This window comes from Crotalus tigris, unplaced genomic scaffold (genome assembly GCF_016545835.1).
Source record: "Crotalus tigris isolate CLP2741 ecotype Arizona unplaced genomic scaffold, ASM1654583v1 scf7180000018308.1980950, whole genome shotgun sequence".
Taxonomy (NCBI): Eukaryota; Metazoa; Chordata; class Lepidosauria; order Squamata; family Viperidae; genus Crotalus; species Crotalus tigris.
Genome location: NW_024096936.1, coordinates 656,655 through 678,792, shown reverse-complemented (window position 1 = coordinate 678,792; position 22,138 = coordinate 656,655). Strand labels below are relative to the sequence as shown.

Genomic DNA, 22,138 nt, shown 5'->3' with positions numbered 1-22,138 from the left:
AGACGTTCCCCATGGGATCCTTAAGGTTGTACGATGCAGGTGTCGACTCCGCCTTCTCTAAATAACAATGTCACCCGCGCGCTCTGAGCCGGCATCTTCGATTTGATCGGATAAGTCACGTGGGAGAATACAAAGCAGCTGTTTTGAGACGAGCGACTCTATTATAAGCTGAAATTGGAGATTGGTTATCGGTTGTTCGTCGTTTAGTTGAATTCATAAAAGTACAATTCTTATTAAGCTGCGCATGGCAAATTTCTACGATTTGTTATTTATGAAATAAAGCGAAAAGATATAGGGAGCACGTTATTCCGTTAAAATAAGCGGGTCTAGGACGAACTGTACTTTGAAAAGAGTAGCTTGGGGTTCCTTAAATTTCTTATGTGGTCGTATTTGCTCCAAATACGATCGGAGCTGTGCATCTAGGAAACTTACTGCAATGCGTGGATTGTTTAATCTTCTGTTGCTGTGAACTTGCAAAGAATGATTTAAAAAAACGTATTACACAGAACCGTGCATGTGATTTGCTGAGAGTTTTTAGTAATGGTTACTAACGGAATTATTGTCGCATCAAAAATTGACCCCCAGATAATTGGAATCAGAACCAATACAGCCAAATTCCAGCCAAGTACTTAATATGTGGATATGAATAGTAAATTTCATATGATTTTTTTCTAGAAAAGTTTTTTTTTGCTTACCCTTGATTCTGTATCTGTTCAATGAAAATTACACAATATGCATTAAATATTAAGAAATCAAAGACAACCATTCATCCTTAATTACTTTACAGTTTATGATGAAGAGAAGGTGATAGTTTTCTTGGCAGAAATATGGTGGGATAGTAACGGAATTAATTTTAGGGAGTAATTTAGTGGCAAGCATAGGCAAGCTCATAAGCTAAAACAATTGCATGGCAACTAAAATCAAAATAGGTCAAATAGTATTTTTCCACTTGAGAAAGAATATTCTGTCAGAATTTAGCTACAAAGTTTTGCATCATTTGCAAAAAGAACCAATGAACTGATCCTGGAAGAAATATACTGATATTTAAGGCAATGATTAGCAAATAGAAACTTGGAGGAATGATGCAAGCATATGAGGAATTAGAAAAAAAACTACTATATGACAATGGGAAATGGAAGACAGTAGATGGATGACATCAAAAAGATAACCTGAATGTTTCTGAAAGCTCAAAATTCCTGCTAAAGACAGATGGAGAGGGCAAGCACTTCTTATACAGTTTCCAGAAACTGAGCTTGATGTTAATGGTGGTACCTAAAATGTTCTGTCATTCTATTGTATTTCTTCCGTATGATGCCTACACTACGATACAAACCTATATGTGTCTACTCAGGAATAAGCCTGAATAACACCAGTGGTACTTATGTTCAGGTAGGTGCATATGATTGTAGATGTAATGTAATGTAATGACAGTCGTGTTCCTCTGTAGTTATTTGAATTAGAGACTACAATAAGAACTTTGCCTAAAAGCACACATGTTGTGTGATCCTATTGGTATGCTTTCCAGAATGGCATGAGTTTACCCAAATTACACAGGAATTCTTTCAAGAATAATATAGCATGCTGATTATTTATGCTTCCTTACTGGCTGCCTGATAAGATATTTTAATAAATGCATCCATTATTAAGTAAATATGTGCACAGATAGTCCTTGACTTGTGGCTGATTGTTCAGCAATCTGTTGAAGCTATAACAGTTGTCCACAAAGGTATTTACAACCTGGTTCTGAAGCTACCCTTCTCCATGGTCATGTGATTGTATGTCAGGGGCTCAAGCTACTGTCCTACCTTTATGGCTGTTTGCAGCATCCTGATCATGTTTTACAATATTTTTGCCCTAGACTGGTATTTACTCTTGCCAAAAATGACCCACAGTGAAAATTGGTTCACTTTATGATTGCAACATTTGCTTTACAACCATGGCAATCGCTTTACGACTGCTTCAAAAAAGGTTGTAAAAATGAGTCTAGTCATATGGTGACCCACTCTATAACTGTCATGACTGATGATCATAATAGACCATTAGGGTTGTAAGTTGAGATTAGCCATAAAAGGATTTTCCCTTCCTTCTCCCCCCCACCATTATTTTCCAGATTGTCAAAATAAATGAATGAATAAATAAATGTATTTTAGAAGGGTCTTGGAGCTGCTATCATCTAGTATATCTTAATAGAACTTAATTACTCTACAACAATTTCCTCCAATCTCTGATATCATTTGTAGGTCAAAATATCTAGTACACACCATAATTTAGAAGCCAAATTCTGAATTTCCATGTTAGAATTAGGGTTCATTATCAGGTGTTTGTGTGATTCTGTGAATTTATGAAAAAATAAACTAAGATTGTGTTTCTATTCTTTATTATTTATTCTGAGTTCTCTTTTAGTATTTTCATTTGAGGTTTCTTAATTATGTAGTATCACAAAGAGGCAGATATAGACCTAAAATTTACATCCTGAAAAAAATGTTACATTATATTTTGGAAGTTATTCATACTTGGGAATTGATAATGAGTTAAATTCCTGTCTCTGGTGTAGCATGTCAGGTTAGGATGGAAGAAGAGAATCTTGGACTTTTCATTGAATCCAATGGAAATACTTTATTTTCTGTTTTGTGGCATTTTGTTAAATCAATGCTGAGAACAAAGTTAACTGCTTGATATTTATGTACCAAAACTTCAACTTTATTCATTTTTATATTTATGCTAATATACATGACAAGTCTAACAATTAGATCAGTATTGTATAAAACCACAGAAAAGTAACATTAAGTTATGCACATATGCTATTTTGGTATGTTTTTTGTTTTGCCAGCAAAAGGAATCTAATAGTAAACTTAGTCTGAACTGAGTAACTGTTATTTGAAAACAGGATAACACTGTAATTCGTCTTGTATTGAGTTCACACTGTACTATATCATTATGTGTGTGTTTGGGATTGCTTTTCCCTGTAGTATCTCTGAACACTGAATCCCTAGGCTGCTTTTTAAAATAAAGAACAGCTTCTACAATTCACGGCTATGAGCTGTGAGCTGTGAACTGTTGTGGCCAAAAGTGCCAAGTGCCAAGCTGCAAATGTGAGTATAAATATGCTGTGCATATTCACATTAGATCTATGTGGGGTTTGTTTGTTTTCCTTTTCTTTTTTGAAACTGATAAGAAAGCTGATTAACAGAAATAATATTTTAAAATGTTTGGTTAGAAAATTAGTAATTACAAATTTATTAACCAATCAAAAATCAGAATGCTGAACAAGGCAGAAAAGGGGAGAAAGAATCTCTTACTAATTCTATGTGCTTATTCTTTTCTTTTATAAATCAAAATATATTTTTTAAAAAGCAAATCAGGTGAGGAGAAAGGAGAGTGAAGAATCAATCAACAGTTATATTCTCATAGGCCCATGCAAGGCACCAGGTGCAAAACTTTAATTAATATGTTAGCAGCATGGAGAGGAAAGAAAACATGTAAGAATTTTATTTAAATGAGATTACAGGAAATAGTGAAAACCAATGCAAAGCAATGAAAGAGATGATAATGGAGCATCAGCTACACTTTTCTCATTCACAGTTAAATGATAAATTATTGCATATGGTTGGTCTAATATGTATTTACTATTTTATTTGTCAGAATTGATTGCACTGTTGCAACAAGGGTAAGGATGGTGATGATAGTTATATTTGCCACGTTCTATCTACAGTAATCTATGTTACCTTCATAACTGACGTGTTCATAGACTAGGAAGCTCATTTACCCTAAAGATGAAGAATGCTCAAAAACATAGTGATCAATTGCAGAAAGAGAAAGAAAAGAAAGAGAGAGAAAGAAAGAAAAGAAAGAGAGAGAAAGAAAGAAAGAAATAGAATAGAATAGAATAGAATAGCTGGAAGGGACCTTAGAGATCTTCTAGTCCAGCCCCCCGCTCAAGCAGGAGAACCTATACCATCTCAGTCAAGTGACTGTCCAGTCTCTTCTTAAAAACCTCCAGTGATGGAGCACCCACGAGGGCAAGCTGTTCCATTGGTTAATTGACTTAACTGTTATGAACTTTCTCCTTAGTTCTAGGTTGCTTCTCTCTTTTTCAATTTCCAACCATTGTTTCTTGTCCTGCCCTCTGGTGCTTTGTTGAATAATTTGACCCCCTCTTCTTTGTGGCAGTCTCTCAAATACTGGAATACTGCTATCATGCCACCCCTATTTCTTCTTTTTTTTAGAGTAGCCAAACCCAAGTCCTGCAGCCGTTCTTCATATGTTTTAGTCTCCAGGCCTTGGATCATCTTAGTTGCTCTTTGAACTTTCCCCAAACTCTCAACATTTTTTTTGTAGTATGGTGACTAAAATTGGTTGCAGTATTCTAGGTATGGTCTCACTAGGTTTTATAAAGCGGTACTAATACCTCACGTGATCTTGATTCTATGCCTCTGTTTATGCAAGCTGGGATTAGCTTTTTTGGCTGTGCTGCACATTGCTCATAGTCAAGTGATCATCTACTAGGACTCCAAGGTCCCTCTCACAGTTACTGTTTGGAACCAGGTCTCACCTAATCTGTACTTACATCTTTGATTTTTCCTGTATAAATGTAAAACTTTGCTTTTCTCCACATTAAAACTCATTTTGTTGGATGAGGCCCATTGTTCCAGTTTGTCAAGATCTTTTTGATTCCTGAATGTGTCTTCTGGGGCATTGGCTATTCCTGCCAGTTTAGTATCATCTGCAAATTTGATGAGTTCCCCTTCTATTCTCTCATCTAAGTCATTGATGAAGATATTAAAGAGTATGGGGCCTAAGACGGAACCTTGTGGTACCCCACTGCTTACTTCTCTCCATGTACCATTGAGGACTACTTGTTGAGTACAGTTTGTCAGCCAGCTACAGATCCATCTGGTGGTGATGTTGTCTATTCCACCTTTTTCTAAGTTACCAAGCAGTAGATTGTGGTATACTTTGTTGAATGTCTTACTGAAATCTAAGAATTATAGAGTTGGTTATAAAGTAAGTATGAGTTAGTAGTAGGGCTCTGAAGCCCTGCTTGGATTTGATGCCCAAAAGATTTCTTGGAATGCACATAGTGGCATGAATTAAACTCTTGTCTGCCATTCTTTAATATAATAACCATGCCTTTTTGCAGAGTTGCGTGGCAGCTGCTTTAAAGAGTTCCTGTCAGCCTTGTGAGTGCTAGCTCTACCTTTATTGTAAGGTTCCATTAACAAAATTTTGCAAGTCTGAAAGTGTATCTCCTCCTTCTGTCACCTTTATACTTCAAGAAACTAGGGAAGATTTTTTTTTCTGAGATGTTTATCATACCCACATTCCTTCTACAGGCTCAGCTGCCACTTCTCTAACTGATGTCTAGTCTGTGGTTCTTCCACCTGTCCCCCAAGGTCATTGCCAGATACCATTACTGTTACAGAGAAGACCTCAAGGCAGCAAATATAATGCTTCCTTTCCACAACAACCATGTAAGGTAGATTGGGCTTAAGGAGAATGATTGCCTGATGTCACTTTGGTTTCCCATTAAACAGTTAAGGGATAAGGTTGAGTTTGAAATTTGTAGCTAGAAATTTTGCTTCAAGCCGATAACAAGGTATGGTTTGTGAGAATAAGAATTAACCATTACAAACGATGTCATTCCTCCTATTTTATTAACTACAGTATTGCCAGTATTCTCTTTTTAAAGTGTTTTAATGTCATACAATTATTTTAGTGTTAGGGCTTTATATTCTTTTTTTTTAAGCACGGCTCCTCATTTAGTGACCAAGTTCCATTCTAAAGACCAGGTTATTAAACAAAATATTTTTTAATATACAGGGAGGGAGGAGGAGAGAAAGGGACTTTGAAAATCACTGGTTGCTGCTGTCTCACTTAGTTAAAATTTTCCTGTATCGCTGTAAAGGAGTTACTCTTACTCTAATGCGTGTTGAAATTCGGTTGTAAATGCATGCATTGGTTGGAAAATGATTTTTTAATAATTGTTTATTACTGTTGTATTTGCAAATGGTTACTAACCAAGGAAATTGCAAGGAATGGGTATATGGTTTTGTTTTTTGGCTGTATTTCTCTAAGCCCCCTAGAGCTGTTAAAAGCTAGGTAACATGTCAATTTTCTAAATAAAGTTGATTGCCTCATCTAGCTCTTTGATTCTCCCCAGAAGGATTCAAATGTTTTGAGGCATTCCTGGCAGGGAGAGTGTGTGTGTGTGTGTGGGGGGGGGGGGTTGTGAAATCTTTTTATCCAGGTTGTCTTGGAAGGAGAGATTTGTAATGGTAGAATGAAAATGTGAGGAGGAAGCTTCCTGAAGTGATGAAGCTTTAAAAATTTGCTTTAAAGCAGGGGTTCTCAACCTTGGCAACTTTAAGAACTCCCTAAAACAGGAAATGGTAGAATTGATGCAGCATTTTTATTATTGCAGATTTTTGAAAAAGCAAATTATAATTATGTATGCTATTTTGACCACCTTCATATTATTGGTGCTAGATTATAGGGATTGCAAGTGAAATTGCTTTGTTGAAGTCTCTCCGAAGGCAAGTGATGCAACTTGTTACACATTCTCCTGTCTGAAAATGAATGCCCCCTAGTTTTAATTAAACATTCACCCTAAGGTGTAGATAAAAGCATCGCTTTATTAATCATTCCAAGAAGGATGGGCAGGAAAATAAAATATTGCAAGCAGTTTGCATAAGGGTAAGAGTTTGCTGGGCAAGGAGAGGCCCACTTTGTCCTTCTTTTGTTCCCCACTCAGAAGGCAAATTGAACAACTGAGTTGGCCAGGTAAATAAAAAGACAATACAATACCTATTTTGTCTTTAAAACTGTACTGCCAGGTTCCATAATTGGGCCTCTGAGAACATGTGAATAATACCAAGAGTTCTAAGCGTTTAGGTAAAGCTCTTGGAGATTTATTATCTTAACATTTGCTTAGAAGAAGTAAGATTAGCTAGAAGGTGAACTAACTAGGCATCGGAGAGGTTGAATCAGTCAGACTGAAGTAAGTTAAACTCCAGTATCTCCGTATCATGTATGAATAGGCAGTGTTGAGTTTCTCAGTAAAAATTCAAACCCAGGTAATACATATAATTTGATTGGACCATTCACATTGGTTTATGTTTTGGAAGGATATTGTTCAGGACAATCTAGGTCCATTCGTTTTATTTTCTGTGAGAGACTTGAGGCATTGTGCTAAACCTAAAATGGCTTAATGATGATTTGCTGAATTATTGCACATTTGACTGGATTTACATGACATACTAAGCCAGGGATGCAGAAAATGCAACTTGGAGATTGCATATCTTTTATTTTATGACCATAATAATCACATACACACTCTTTCCTTTTGATTCATGGGAATGGATTAAGTGGCCAAATGATTAAGTATTCTATGGGCTTAAAAAAAAGGTGACCAACTTTTTTACAATAAAAAGGAGGACACGAATAAATTGAAGAAAAAAATATCGTAAATAAAAGAAACATTGTATTTATTGCAACAATAATACAGAATACACTATAATATGATCAATGCATAATAAAAAACATTTGTAACAATAACATTTTATATTGTAATTATGCTTACATGCCTATTAATTATTTCAATGAGTACTTTTCCATTGAATGAATATTTTTTGTCAATGTATCATCTTCTAACAATATATTGGAAATATCTGAACAAGAAATATCCTTCATATTGAATTTTACGGCAAGTGCTGCAGCTAGAGTATCAACATTCAATCTCGATTTCTCACTTGTCCAAAAATCTACATGGCTGGACTGCGTGGGGGTGGGCGGCGGAGGCAGGTGTTGTGAGCCAGGCGCTCCAGGATGGCCACGTAGATGCGCAGGGTGAGGTGGTGGCAGTGCAGGTCAGCACTGCGTTGACCACCAGCTGGCGCGGCCCATGGAAGGTCAACTGCCCACCGCGCCCCTGCCCAAAGCCACCCCGCCAGCACCGCTGCCCTGCTGTGGAGAGCCGGCCCCGCGGCTCGCAAAGCACCAGCCGAGCCAGCTCCGGCCCTGAGCCGCCCCCCAGCACCACCGCCCACCCTGCGCATCCCCGTAGAGCCAGCCCCACGGCTTGCAAAGGCAAAGAACCAGCCGTGCCAGCTCCGGCCCTGCAGCCGCCCCCCCCCCAGCTGCCCACCAGCACCACCGCCCACCCTGCGCATCCCCGTAGAGCCGACCCCACAGCTCACAAAGGCAAAGCACCAGCTGCTCCGGCTCCGGCCCTGCAGCTGTCCTCCCAGCCACCCCCCAGCACCATTGCCCACCCTCGCATCCCCGTAGAGCCGGCCCCGCGGCTCGCAAAGCACCAGCCGCGCTGGTTCCGGCCCTGCAGCCACCCCCCAGCACCACCGCCTACCCTGTGCATCCCCGTGTAGAACCGAACAAGGAAGATCAAGAGAAACTTAACCATCCAGTCTTCTCCAGCTATCTGCGGATCTAAGTAAGAGATGTGTAGTTGGGTAGCAGTGAGGGGTGCAAAGTTCCTGCAACTTGCACATGCAAAGTTTGCCGCCTGGGTGTTTTAGCGCGCTCAGCAGCAATTCCTACTGGCTTTCGAAAGCCAATAGGGGGAGTAGCACAGCTCAGGCAAAAGTTGAAAAAAACCATCAAAAAAAGGTCCCGGAACGCCTTCTGGCATTCTGTGAGGGAAAAAAAGCCCTGCAGATTAGTCTTCAAATATAGAAAAAGAGGACATTTAGGAGGACATTTTCGAGGGAGGACAGAACTCCCAAAAGGAGGACTGTCCTCCCAAAAGGAGGACGGTATATGGAAAAGGAGGACATTTAGGAGGACACTTTTTGAGGGAGGACAGAACTCAAAAAAGGAGGACTGTCCTCCCAAAAGGAGGATGGTTAGCCACCTTATTAAAAACATCTGGACCTCCTTCCCAAGGGTCACAACCACACCCAGATGGTCTCAACATGCTGTGCAAAATCAGATACAATTCTCAGCTGGTGGAAGTAAAATACTGTATTCCTGTGTGACTGTAATGTGACTAATTTGTGCCTGGCATAGATCAGTGTGTGACCCTGGTCATACTTCATAAAAGAATTAAAATAATAGATCGTCCAGATAAATGTCTTGATTCTAGAATACAGCTTTTTCCTCACTTTTTCCTAGAATGAGGCCATTGCAGTCAGTCTATCATAACTGAAAAAAATATGTACTATTTTTTAAAAAAGGAAAAAAAATGCTCAGAGCTAACAACTTCATCTGAAATAGTTCAACTTCAGTTTAATCTGCTATAGCACAGGTCACAAAACACTTTGTACAGATAGAGTATATTGTCATTTTTTTTCTTTCCATTCACTTGTGTCCAATTCTCATAAACTGCCTGGATAAGTCTCTGCAGTTTTTTGGCAAGGTTTTTCAAAAGTGGTTTGCCATTGCTTGCTTCCTAGGATGAGAGAAACTGACTAGCTCAGGGTCAGCTGCTGGCTATATGCCTAAGGCAGGACTAGAACTTAGTCTCCTGATATCTAGCCTGATGCTAAACTGCCTCTCATATCCTCAAATATTTAAGCATTAATATATGATTAGTTTACCCTGTCTTAGAAAAAGCCTAAAATAGTATCACCATTTTGTGACAGTAAAGCACATAAGCAAACATAATATAAACGAATAGTAACTGGATATTTTTAAGCTTCGCTGCACAATAATAAAATTGGGAAAGGTGATAGTGGAAAATATAGAAGCTCTGAAAAAAAATTGTGGATTTAATATTTTGTGGCATTATGTATTGCATAATTTTACTCTTTTATGGAAGATCTGTTTGTTGAAGCCTGCAAGTCATGTAGATGTAGATTCTCAGATGTAAAAGGCATGATCTGCTGCCCCATGCTAGGGGACAGTAATAGGGAAAGTGAGCTGTTGCCTTTATACACTGCTTTAGGCTTTCCATTGGCAAGGCATTTGATTGGCCACTGTAGAAAATAGGAGACCAGTTCTGTTAAGGGTTGTAATAGGCTGTTTCTTAGGTTCTTAATCCAGGAGATAATCAAGAACCCAAGGGAATCCTACCAATCATAATTTCTTTCAAATGAGCTGATTCCTTGGTGTTGTGTTTCTCACATTAAAGTTGCCATGAAGGTACTGTGTAAATTAACAATCTGATTCAATCATTTATATCATTTTGGAGCTGTTAGTACTGGTATTAATGTAGGGTTGATTGCCCCATAATATGAATTTGTTGAAATACTATTCAATTCCATGTTTTATGACTATAAGTAAGAATAGTGGTGTACCTCTGAAGCTGGATGTGTCAGTAAAACATCTGCTCTGATTCTGACAGGGCATATGTACAAGCTAAGATAGTCCAATCTGGTTGCATGTTTACATTGCATTGTAAGCCCCCCAGAGTTGTCTTGAATTGTGAGATAGTAGCATATAAATTTAAGAGAGAGAGAGAGAGAGAGAGAGAGAGAGAGAGAGAGAGAGAGAGAGAGAATGTTTACTTAGAAATGATGCTCTTTAACATCAGTGCAGCTTACTCTCTGAAACAATAGTAGAGAGGATAATTATACCTGTAAATCATTTTACAATACAATCCCATATGATTTCATTGGGGAATAAATCCCAGTGAATCAGTCTTGTATTCATATCTGGGAATATAAAGCAACAGTTAAGCAATTACGTTTCCTTCAATTCTAAGAATTCTCTTTTAGAGACTATTTATACATTTATTTATTTTGTATGGCAAGTAACTCTGGGTGGTGAACAATCATAAAATAAATTAACAACAAATTGCCATCATAATACAAAATTTAAAATGTATGCAGCATCTGAGGAGAATATTACAATCCATGGTTGTTAAAACAAGCAGGAGATTGGGCTCTTCACATACTTGGGGCCCAGGTCCAGGCACTTAACTAGGTATTTTGGGCCTTACAAAATGCCAGCAGGGTTGGGGCCATTCTGATCTCCAGAGACAGAAAAGGCATACCTCCTCTGTCTTGGCGCTTGGTGTTCCCCGCTGATGGAAGCTGGAACATGGCAAGGTAGAAAGAACTGGAAAAAGATAGTCCCTCGGATAACCCAGTCCCAAGCCATGAAGTGTTTTAAAGGTGGCAACCAGCACCTTAAATTGTACTCAGAAGCACACTGGCAGCCAGTGCAACTTATGAAGTAGTGGTATTACATGGGTTGAGTACCCAACATCATTTATTACCTGTATAGCTGCATTCTGCACCATTTGAAGTTCTGAATGCTCTTCAAGGGCAGCTCCATATAAAGTGTATTGCAGTAATCCAGATTGTATTGCAAGCCCACCCTTCCCTGCTAGACAAGAGTATGAGAAGTAATGAATTCATTGTATCATAGGCATCATCATGCAAATAATGTGAGTTACATAAATTGCATCATGCGCCTATTTCATTCTTACAAATACCCACAGATGAGATAAAGTAAGGGAATGTTTATTTTCCAAAACTTTATTTTTCAACACAAATTTGGTTTTGGGGTTTTATACCAATGCATGTTATTCTGTTATATTTGTCCATTGGAAAAATGGTGTATTGTTTTTATAACGTTAGATGCATCATCAAAGTAGTCTTGACCTCTAATGACTATATGGACCAATGCCTGACTCATTTTTTTATAGTTAAAATAAATCACTATGGAGTTTATGGTATGTTATAAGTTTAGTATGGAAACATATTTTAGCCTTTTCTAGTTATTTTTGTCATTCCCTTGTTTACCCAAATATGGCACAGGTTGACATTTAAAGATTATTTTCATTAACTGATTTACTTCTGAATTCTGCAGATGTGGAAACTCCAAAATAAGCATTATACGACTTAATGGTCTCAGGATTTTTGTTAGTTCATTCTGAATTACCTGTGACATTGTGATTATTTTTATAGCATTGTCATGCCATAAATAGATAGCTATGGATTCAAGCCAACAAGTTAGTAGTTGATAAACATTGAAGAAATTGATATTTTTATAGCCCTATGAAAAGCATTAAGTAACATTAATTGTTTTGGACAAATCAAAACACTTTTTAAGGACTAAAGGCAGATTTTTGTAAGAAGCAAGATGTGCTAGTTTAGACCATGTAATAATACAAAAACTGAATTTTCTCTATTGCTTTTTAAATATTGTGGTTTGAGTTGTCTAATTTCATCTTGGATTGCTATTTAGATTCGCTGATTGCATCATTCTTCATACGTACAAACAGTAAATCTCCAGGGCAAAGCTGAATACTCTTCCTCTACCAACAGAGGTATAATAATGGTATATTTAAAAGAAATCTCTCGAAGATACAGGTGCTGGAAAGAGATACGGTATTGGGTATAAAATTCAGCCACTTTGATGAATGAAATACCTGACTGTAAACAGGTATTTGTAATTTGGGTTGTCGTATTATACTCTCCCTTTGTGAGCATTTATTGCAAAATATGTTGAGAGATTTTCTTTGGGGGGGGGGGAATCTAAGAGAGCTTGCTGTACTTATCTGATTGTGGAATTGCATTTTCTTCCAGCAAACTGGAAAAATAATTCAGAGGAGGCCTAAATGCAAGATAAGAAAAACAAAACCTGTTTAGTGATCTGTGCACCCATCTATGTTTCTTAGTTTTTGAAGTGGGCATTAACAGAGAGAAAAGAAAAGAAAAGAAAAAAACGAGTTGAACCCTCAGAGGCTGCACAGGAAGGTCTAACCCTTTTCTCTCAGCAGCAAGAGAGTTACTGCTGAACAGTAAAAGCTGTTTCCAAGGATTACGCTGTGCATGCTTGTCTGCTTAGTAACAACCCATTTCCTCAGTCAAGGACTCCTAAGTGACTGCTTTAGAAAGAGAACAGGTAAGCAAGCATGAGAAGTATTTTTTTTTTCTGAAGAAATAAAATTGTGCAGAGCTTGGGATAAGCACTTAATGTTTCTGATTAGAAGAGCTCTCTGGTCAGTTATGATTTATTGCCAGATTATTTTTCTAACATGCTTAATGGTATGCTGATCAACTTTGAGTAGCCATTCCAATAGGAAAGGTATTGATGATTAAATGTTATGTAGATTTAAAAGGTAAAGGCCACCAGGCACGTAGAGGGTGAGGAAATTGCTGCATCTCTTCGGTGCTCAGGTTTAAAATTACCAAGTAATGCAAGTCGCCGATGCTCTGACTTTGAATAACTGAAGGGCAATTGTTCTCTCAGTGGGATAAAGACAGCAAATGTACAAATCAAAAACTAGATGAGATCATATTTAGGTAGCTGATCAAGAGGTAAAAGTTGGAGAGTGTGCGTGTGCTTGTGTGTAGGTATGTGTGTGTGAAAGCTGCTTAATGCAGTAACTGCATATATCTTGGCTTTGCTGTGTTACGTCTGCTATATTAGCAGTTATATTTGGATTGCTGCTGCTGTTGCCATTGCTCCTTCTCTTATCTAAAAGGCCTGAAGGTCATAATCACCTGACTTGTCCCTTGTCCAGAAGGTTTGTTGATTTGGACCAATAGGCTAATTCAATTGTTTACTTGTTTAAACTATCTCTATCTTTGTACCGAACCTGTCACATATGTTTTTGGATGACGGCTTTCCCCCCTGTATCACGTTCGTTCAAGCTTTCAAAGACCTACCCATTGGTGAAATACACCCTAACCTAATTTTGACACGTAGCAATTCCAGGGACACCATTTCAGATACAGTTGTTAGGCAGAGACTAGCGTAAATTAGAGCATATTTCCGCAGACTGCTTTTTAATTTGTCCTATTAAAATACAAGTCCCCACAAGGGCATTATGCATTTCTATTCTGCATCACAATTCCAGCTGTCAGCACCAATGAATTGTACTATAGAGCTGCCAGCTGTCAAGGAAAAATCATCTTGCTTAAATTATTTTAGTTTAAAAAGGAAGCTTAAATAATTTACAAAAGAAAGTGGTTTTAAAAAGGAAGTAAACGTTGGAACAACTGATAGAAATTGAATGTGCAAAATAACACAGAATATCTGCTAGGTCTTTTCTCCAATAAAGTCTAGCAAATTTTCCTAGTTATTGTCATTTTCAGATGCTGTGCCTGCTTGAATGTATAATAATAGTTTAGTAACACATTGTACATTGACTTTATGTGTTTATAACGGCTACTTGATTTAATAAAAGAAGTTACCAGAAATAAATTGTTCTGAGCAGAATAGTAGAGGGGGAAGGAAGTGCTGAATTTGCCAGGATTTTTCCTCTCCTACTTAGCATTATCCCTCTTACGGAAGTGCATCAGCAAAAAAAAGTAAAGATATGACATCAAAAGAGAAGCATAAAATTTTCATATGCTAACTTAAGTACACTATGCACATTTAGAATGTACTATAATTTAGAAACTTATTGCTTTCCTAGCATGCTTTTATTCTTAAGAGTGTTAGCTAGCATACACAGCGTCCCCCAATGTCCTCATAACAACAAGCTTGTCAGTTGGGTAGGTCTTTGAGAACGTGACTGGCCCAAAGTCACTAAGTGAGCTCCATGAATAGTCATAGTAATTATTTATGATAATAAAGCATTTCTTTAAAAAGAGCACAGATGCATTAATAATACACAGCATTATTGTGCTTGCATTAACCTAATGAATGTTTTGCTTTATACAGTTCACAAGTTATTTTATATGAGAATGAAGCAGCTTGACATAAATCCTCCTTTGAACTAGCATAGCTAGGGCAAACTGTTAAAGAGATGTATTAAAAAGGTGCAGTGTAACAAAACGTGTTGTTGTGTTGTCTCAGTCTTCCCAGATTTACAAGGGGAAGAATGTTCAGCCTGGGAATTTTTTGTTCAAAAATACAGAAGGGAAAACTTTATGCCACTCTGTGATTGAGTGGGGACTTGTATTTGGATTTTCCCAGTCTAAGTCCGACACAACCAATATGCTCAGTTAAGTTGTTGGACATAGAATAATGGAAAAGGTACCAATTAAGTGAACTATAAGTGTATGCTGTGTGCTGCCCAAGTGCTAAAAACTGATGGGCAACTGAACAACCGCTGCTTTCCTCCTTGTAGTTCTTTAACCCAGGCTGGTCTGCTCTTTTACTTAGAGGATGCTTTCAGCTAATGGACTGATTTCTCTTTAATGTAATGTAATGTAATATAATTGCCCTTTGTAAAATAAGAGTCATGGTAGTTTAATCCCCAATCTTCTACTTTTACTTGACAAATAGGTAGCTATATAAATAAATTAGCCAAATCACTGGGTTTTTTTCCTTCAGAGCCTTATTCTCCCGGTTATTTCCTATCATAGTGAACAAATTCTGGATGTCTACCCAATAATAAAACTGGAGTGTAACAAGCAGAATGCCTTGTTATCTGCTGTGTATCTTGATCTGGGCTCTGTTATATAGTTCCTGCATGTCTGAAAGACACCACACTGTAAAAGACCAGTGTATAACCTGACTGGAGAAATGTGTGAGGTAGCCCTGATTGGGGAAAGAGAAGAGTGGGAGGATTTTATCTAACAGTTCATTACTTATTTCTATCTGTATCCTGAAATTTGATTTAGAACAATAATTGAAGATGTCCATCAGTTTACTCTTAAGAAATTTCTCCAGGCTTCTAGACTGGCATTAAACTTTTTTAAATATAAAAGGATTGATTTAATTGTTGCTTTTTATTTTAAATAAATTTCTAAATTATCGTCACTGATGCTATAAGAATAATACGAATCAAAAGCAATGAAAAAGTGAATTAACTTGTACATAAAACCTAGGTAATCAGTACAACAATTAATACAATACTGATTAAGTCAGAAAATAATTTTACTTTGCTATTTTGATTGCCATCTTTGTATAGTTCACAGAATCTTCCATAAGATATTCCTGCTACAATTTCACAGCTTGGTGAAATTTATGGTTAATCACACAAAACAGCTATGAAATTAAAAAAAATAAGGCTCCAAGGCCATCAGATAAATTTGTTTTAAATGCTCAATGACTAGAAGGAATCATATAAATTGAATAAATAGGTAATACGAAAAAATGATATCATACATATTATGTGAGTAGGTCAGTAACACAACATAATTGCCCTCAAATTTCCTTTGTTTTCTTATTTAGATTTGTTAAGTGATAAGGACATCTTTAAAATAATGCTACTATGAAAAACATCATAAAATTGAAAATACATTTTGAAAAAAATAAGATGCCACTATCTTAGGAAATTTATTAATTTTAAATGTTAGTACCTTGACAAAATTTGGGTACACATGTCAATTAACTGTTTTGTCTTTATTTATTTCCATATATTTTTTGATAGAAATGAGATGCTATATAAGAGCAAAATTTATATATCTCTTATCATTTCTTTAATGGGCAGTGTGATATACCTGAATTAGGAAATATTAGATTTGCCTCTCTGCTAATTCATACATTTCAGGTGAACTAAAGCTTTCTTTCCTACATTCATCACTTACCTATTTTTCTTGTTGTTGTGAAAGAAATATTCCCATGTGAGTTTCCCTGAACTTTCTCTAGAAGAGCATGGAACAAATAAGATAGTAGCAATGCATATTTGAAAGAAAGACATTTAAAAACAAGTTTATGTCATATGTAATTCAGCTATTATTGTGCGGGTGTCATTTTCTTTAATAGCAAGAAATGCAATAACTTAGAATAATATGCATAAAAAGCCCCCACCCCATGAATAAGTCATTTTAATTGACACATTGACACAAATATAATTAATCATAAGAATAGTATATGTGTTACTAACTGAATGCTCTACAGATCATTTAATAAGATAAATAATATTAATATCTGAAACTATACTTACTCATAATTCTATACTTAAAAAATTTGATTATGTGCCATCAAATTAGTGTCAAGTCTTAAAGATCATATAGATTCCTTCATGACTCTCTATCACGTACCTTATATTTTTTAAAATTTATAATTTTGACCTGTCTTTCTCTGTCAAGTTCTCTCTCTCTCTCTCTCTCAAGTTCTGTCTATCTTATTTCTTTCATCTATCTATCTATCTATCTATCTATCTATCTATCTATCTATCTATCTATCTATCTATCTATCCATCCATCCAACCATCCATCCATCCATCCATCCATCATAATGTAATGTTTATATAGGCCTGAAGGGTTATTTTTCTATTTGAAATACAGGGGACATTAAAATAGATGAATTGTGTAAAATTGCCCTCTAATTTGTATTTTCATATTATAAATGAATGATTTTCAGAATATAAGAATAACATACAAGAGATGGACCGACTTTTACAATATTCTGTTTCCAAATGAAACAGAAAAATCTTTTGGAGGTATCATTAACCAACTTATTCAGCCTCAGCATTTGATATAGAAGAGTGATATCTTCATATTCAATATAGTATTGATTTAACAGAAAAAATAATTAACCTGAGATTTTGAAATAACAAGACTAAAAGTTCATTTGCACATCTACTCTGATTTAACATTGCACAGTGGAAATAAAAGCTGATCATATGAAACATATTGAAGTATTTTACAGACATCTATAGTTTAAACATTTTAGTACAACCATAAAGGGCACACAAAATATCTGGTCTGTCTCATTACTTTGGCAGCTTGGAAAGGATAAACACTAGCCCCATTTCCTCAGAATACTTGTTTGCTTGCTGTTAATGTAGCACCATTTTTGCATAATAAGTATTTCAATGCAAAAAGGAAATAAGATAATTCTAGCTATTTCTGGATAGTCAGCAGCCATTACTGCATCTGTTTTTACCCAGCTGAAATCTGATTTGCCAAAAAAACACCATAGATTTTAAAGGATACAAATAGCCAAATTATTGATTATTAATTAATTATTAAATAATTAAGATTATTATGACATATGTAACATATGTAACATCCTTTTTTTGCTTTATGATAATGATTTTGAAAATTATCACTGTGAAATGAGCATTTTCTTAAAAAAAACTCTAGGCAATTTTTTAGAAGAACACAGCCAGTTCTTACGTGGGAAATTACCTTATACAAAGCCAAAATATTAGTTCATATAGTATAATAATGTACATTAATTGTAAGCAGCCTTCCAAAATTTGTGTACATCTTAACTGTACTAAGAGATATCAGGAATCATACAAATTGTATCCCCAACCATCCTATTTAATCTTCTGTTGGGTCATGTCACAAAATGTTCATCCCTAATGTCAGTCCACAATATTGCTGAATATTTTTTGGTTTTGCATGGTGTATAAATATAATCATTCTGGTGTAGTGTCATGTATGAACTAGGCCACTATGATTTGTTCAACACATCAGGATTTAAAAATCTTGGCTTAGCTTTATTCATCAATGTAGTTATTACAGTAATGTATTCAGCAGGCAATCAGCGCCTATACTAGCCAAGTATATATCCCATTATTGTGTGTACTTAATTCCTTGTATATACTAAATTCTTAGGTATATACATGATCATTTAAGATTTCAAGGCAAATATGCAAAATGTGTCCAAATGTGATTTTCTGAATGGTACTGATGGTTTTTTCCTTCTCTTTATGTAGGTAGCATCAGTTTTGTACATAACTTCTATATAACTGTACCAAGGAATGTAGCATCACAGAAGATTTCTTTTATAGGAATTGTTGTCACAATAAAGCCAGACATGGCAAGGGTAAGTATATATAGTTATAGTTGTTTAATAAGTTGTTATGCCTTGTACAGGTTAAGTGACTTCAGAGTTTTCATGCTTTAAGAATGGTACAAATTTGGATAAATTGTCTAGCTCCTGTTGATTGATGGGGCTATAAAAAGAATTTTTAATAAATGAATCTAATTAACTAAATCATTTCTTAATCTAAAAGTATATTCTCAGCATTATTAGCATTATTATGTTTAATTAAGTATCCCTGACAGTACGTTCTTTATTTTTGAAAATTTAACACACTTGAATTGAATAATGTAGATAATAAGAGTAGACCATGTTTTGCTTTTTTTAGTGGTTAAAGTAGTTTAATCTGTTTCAATTTAACAATCTTTAAAACCTAACATTTCGATTTCATAATAGGGACATGACTAGTGTCCCTATTCTTCATTATAACAGTCTACTATGTTCTGCCTACAGATTAGTTTTCTAATTCTGAGTATAGGTTGAACTCAGTGTTTTTTGTTGTTATTGTTTCATTGCTATGTTGAAGTGAAAATGAGATACTCAGGGCATAAATTGCTATTGATCAGTAGTTGTAATTTAAAAGAAGTCGTTGTGCTTAAAAAGAAATGGTTTGTCTTGTTCAACCTTGAATTCCTTAATAAAATACATTTCATGTGTCTGCACACACACAGTGTTATGCAGGATGGGATTTCATTTTTCTCAGAGCTAAATAATTTAAAAGTTTTCAGGTTTTTATGCTGCATCCAGTACTACAATGTGTGTTGACTTCCATTAACTGAATTGTCACAATTGTGTAGGGATATAGAATCAGAGCAAATTATATTTGATCTCTATACATGACACAGATTGTCAAGCCCCTTCCCCACATGAAAAATAGTCCTTTTGGTGATTCTTATTTATCTCTGATTTATGAACAAGTCAAAGGAAGAAATAGGATCAGCCATCCTCAGGAATCCTAAAAGTCTATGGGGGAAAACCTTTGGAAAATAATATGTCTGGCTTATTAATGACTTGAAAAAGCATGATGTATAAAAGCATTGAATAGCAAGGAATATCTATTGTAGACTAGCCTTGCTCTTTTTCAAAAAGATAATTCTTACTCTCCATTGTCTCAGTTTTGATAAAACTTACAGTACAAATCTCAGAGCTGGCAAAGCATAAACAGGATCTCAGAGCCCCAAGAGAGATGTTACTTCAGCAACAGTCTGACTCAAGCTGAGAGTGTAGAGAAAAGCTTTCCTGAGCTTTCAGTCAGTCTAATTCAGGCAAATTCCCATGGGGACTTCCTCTTCTAAGTAATCACACAAAGGAAGCCTAGGTAACAGGGAACTGGACGCTTTGTTGAAGACACCCAAAGGGGCAGTTCTGGAGGATTTAGATATCCATGCTGAGGCCATAATGGTTAAAGCAGCTCAGGGTTTCATGGCAGTTATTAGCTCAAGAGTTATAGCTGGCCACATGCTAGATTTGGTTTTCTTTATTAAGCAGTACTGTAGTATGATCTGGAGATGAAGAATTATATATGTGTTCTTTGTCATAGCCATACTACTTTTTGCTGAAATTTAGATGTATAGTTAACCATATTTGTGCAGGAGTGTGGGATCAACAAACTCCAAAGGATTCAATGAGACTTTTGGCAATTTTCTGGCTAGTATGGGAGTGCTTCTGTTGAAGAATTATTACTCATTTGCTAAAATGAATTGAGGGAAACCTGAAAAAAGGAAACACGGACTTTAGAGAAAGATATTTGAAGGCAGACATTCCAGTTATGATCTGCCAACTTGAAAATTACATTTCCAAGAACAGTTTGTGGGTTTCCCCCCACACATATCACTCAAGGGTTTATTACTCTAACAGCATAGTTAGGGAGAACAAGATCATGAGAATCTGCTAGTTTTCATTTGCTTTCATTTTTAAAAAATTGCAACAGGTGATTTACTATTATATTTGGATACATTTATATTTTGCATTGTGGCTATGCTTGAATTCTGATAAACATTTAGAAAAAATAGTACAAGAGTTTCAGATTGAAATGATATGAATATGCTTACCGGTTGCTTCCCATATATTTTCAGATGGAAAGAAACACATAGGATATGATGAAATAGTTTAAATATGTCACATCCATATAAAGATTTCCTGGTTTATTGTAAGCTTCTTTTACCAAGGCATCATTCAGTTGTGGGAATCAACTCTCAGACTCCTTATCCATTCACTGAATATGCGAATTAAACAAGATTAGAGATCAAGAACCACAGGTCATGGGTCTCATCTCTCTTGTCAAATGTACTGTATGTGGTCCAGAGCACGAAAGGTTGCCATTAAAACAAAGGATGGGAAATGGATATTATTGAACTACAACTCCCAGCAGCCCTAGTTAGTATAGCTGATGATGAAGGATGCCATAATAAGAGAACCAGAAATCCCATACTTCTACTTTAAATAGCTTGGAAATGTGATATGTCAAAGAATATGTATTATTTACTTCTGCCACTAAACAATGTGCTCAAACTTTACATTCTATTGGAAACATGTCACTGGATATCTCTACAATTTCTCAATTTAGTTAGCTAGTTTCTGAGAAAGGACTTTCTTTGGTCTGATGTTCAGAGAGGTTTGCAACCCACATATTAGCAGAATGAATTGTCTGCACAATTTAAAACCTTCTTTGTGTCAATTTACTATCCTCTGACTTTTTTTCTCTCTAACACAGTGTTTTAGAGGTGGAAATCTCATTGTCCATTAATACTGTTTTCTCTCTAACGAGTTATATTATCTCATAGTCAACTATCACTATGGTGATATAAATCTTGCTTTAATTATTACTTTCAGAGGCTACATAATGCTGTAAGATGCTAGTAATGAGGTGACCTGCGCCATCATAGTTATATGTGCTTCAAACTATGGCTGACCTACTAAACCGCAAATGCCACCTTTAAAAAGAATAACTTCCAAATTTGCATTTTTATTGAGACAGTAACAGTCAGCTAATGGGAATCATCTCAATGTAATTATATTTTTCTTCTCTCTGAATCTATTACAGAACTGCTCTGGTTGTAAAGAAAAAAGGCCTGCACACAGTTTGTGTACTAACTGCAACAAGTGGCTTTGTAGCTTATGTACTGAAGAACACAGCCATAGCAAAGAAGCCGGAGGAGAACATTTTTTGCCAGTCTCCTTGAAGGGGTGTTCAGGTAGAAATGGAACCTGCTCATGTTTTTTTCCCTTTCTCGTGCTGAACAGTATATTTATGATTCACTTATAGGATCTGTGTATGTGGAGACAGAGTGCCTTAGCTAGTATAATATAGTTCTCAACAGAATTCAGTGAGCTCGCATCCATCCCCAATTAGTGCAACTCATTTACAATGCAATTCACAGTAGCCCCATATTATGCTTCCCAAAACATTAAAATTATAGTTTAGCATATTTGTAGAGCAACATGATGGAAAATCAAGGAGAGACTCCTTAATCACTTGATCATGTCATCAGGGAGAGATGCAACCTGGAATTAAGGAGAAACTTCCTAACAGTGAATACAATTAACCAGTGCTTCATCA

General features: G+C 36.1%; 1 protein-coding gene across 7 annotated transcripts in view; it reads left to right on the top strand.

Annotated features, from left to right (window-relative positions):
• The first annotated feature begins 40 nt into the window (after positions 1-40).
• Positions 41-22,138, top strand: part of TRIM66 (tripartite motif containing 66) — a 65,474-nt gene continuing 43,376 nt past the window's right edge. For 2 of the 7 annotated variants that reach the window (XM_039350201.1, XM_039350197.1), the window contains exons 1-4: positions 12,250-12,345; positions 12,489-12,807; positions 18,473-18,582; positions 21,623-21,773. In XM_039350201.1, the coding sequence (XP_039206135.1) occupies positions 12,735-12,807; positions 18,473-18,582; positions 21,623-21,773 (334 nt within the window). In that variant the 5' untranslated portion in view covers positions 12,250-12,345; positions 12,489-12,734. Of the gene's footprint in view, positions 1,390-12,147; positions 12,230-12,249; positions 12,346-12,488; positions 12,808-18,472; positions 18,583-21,622; positions 21,774-22,138 lie in introns of those variants that run through there. The other 5 variants (XM_039350198.1, XM_039350199.1, XM_039350200.1 and 2 more) reach the window with 5 other exon arrangements.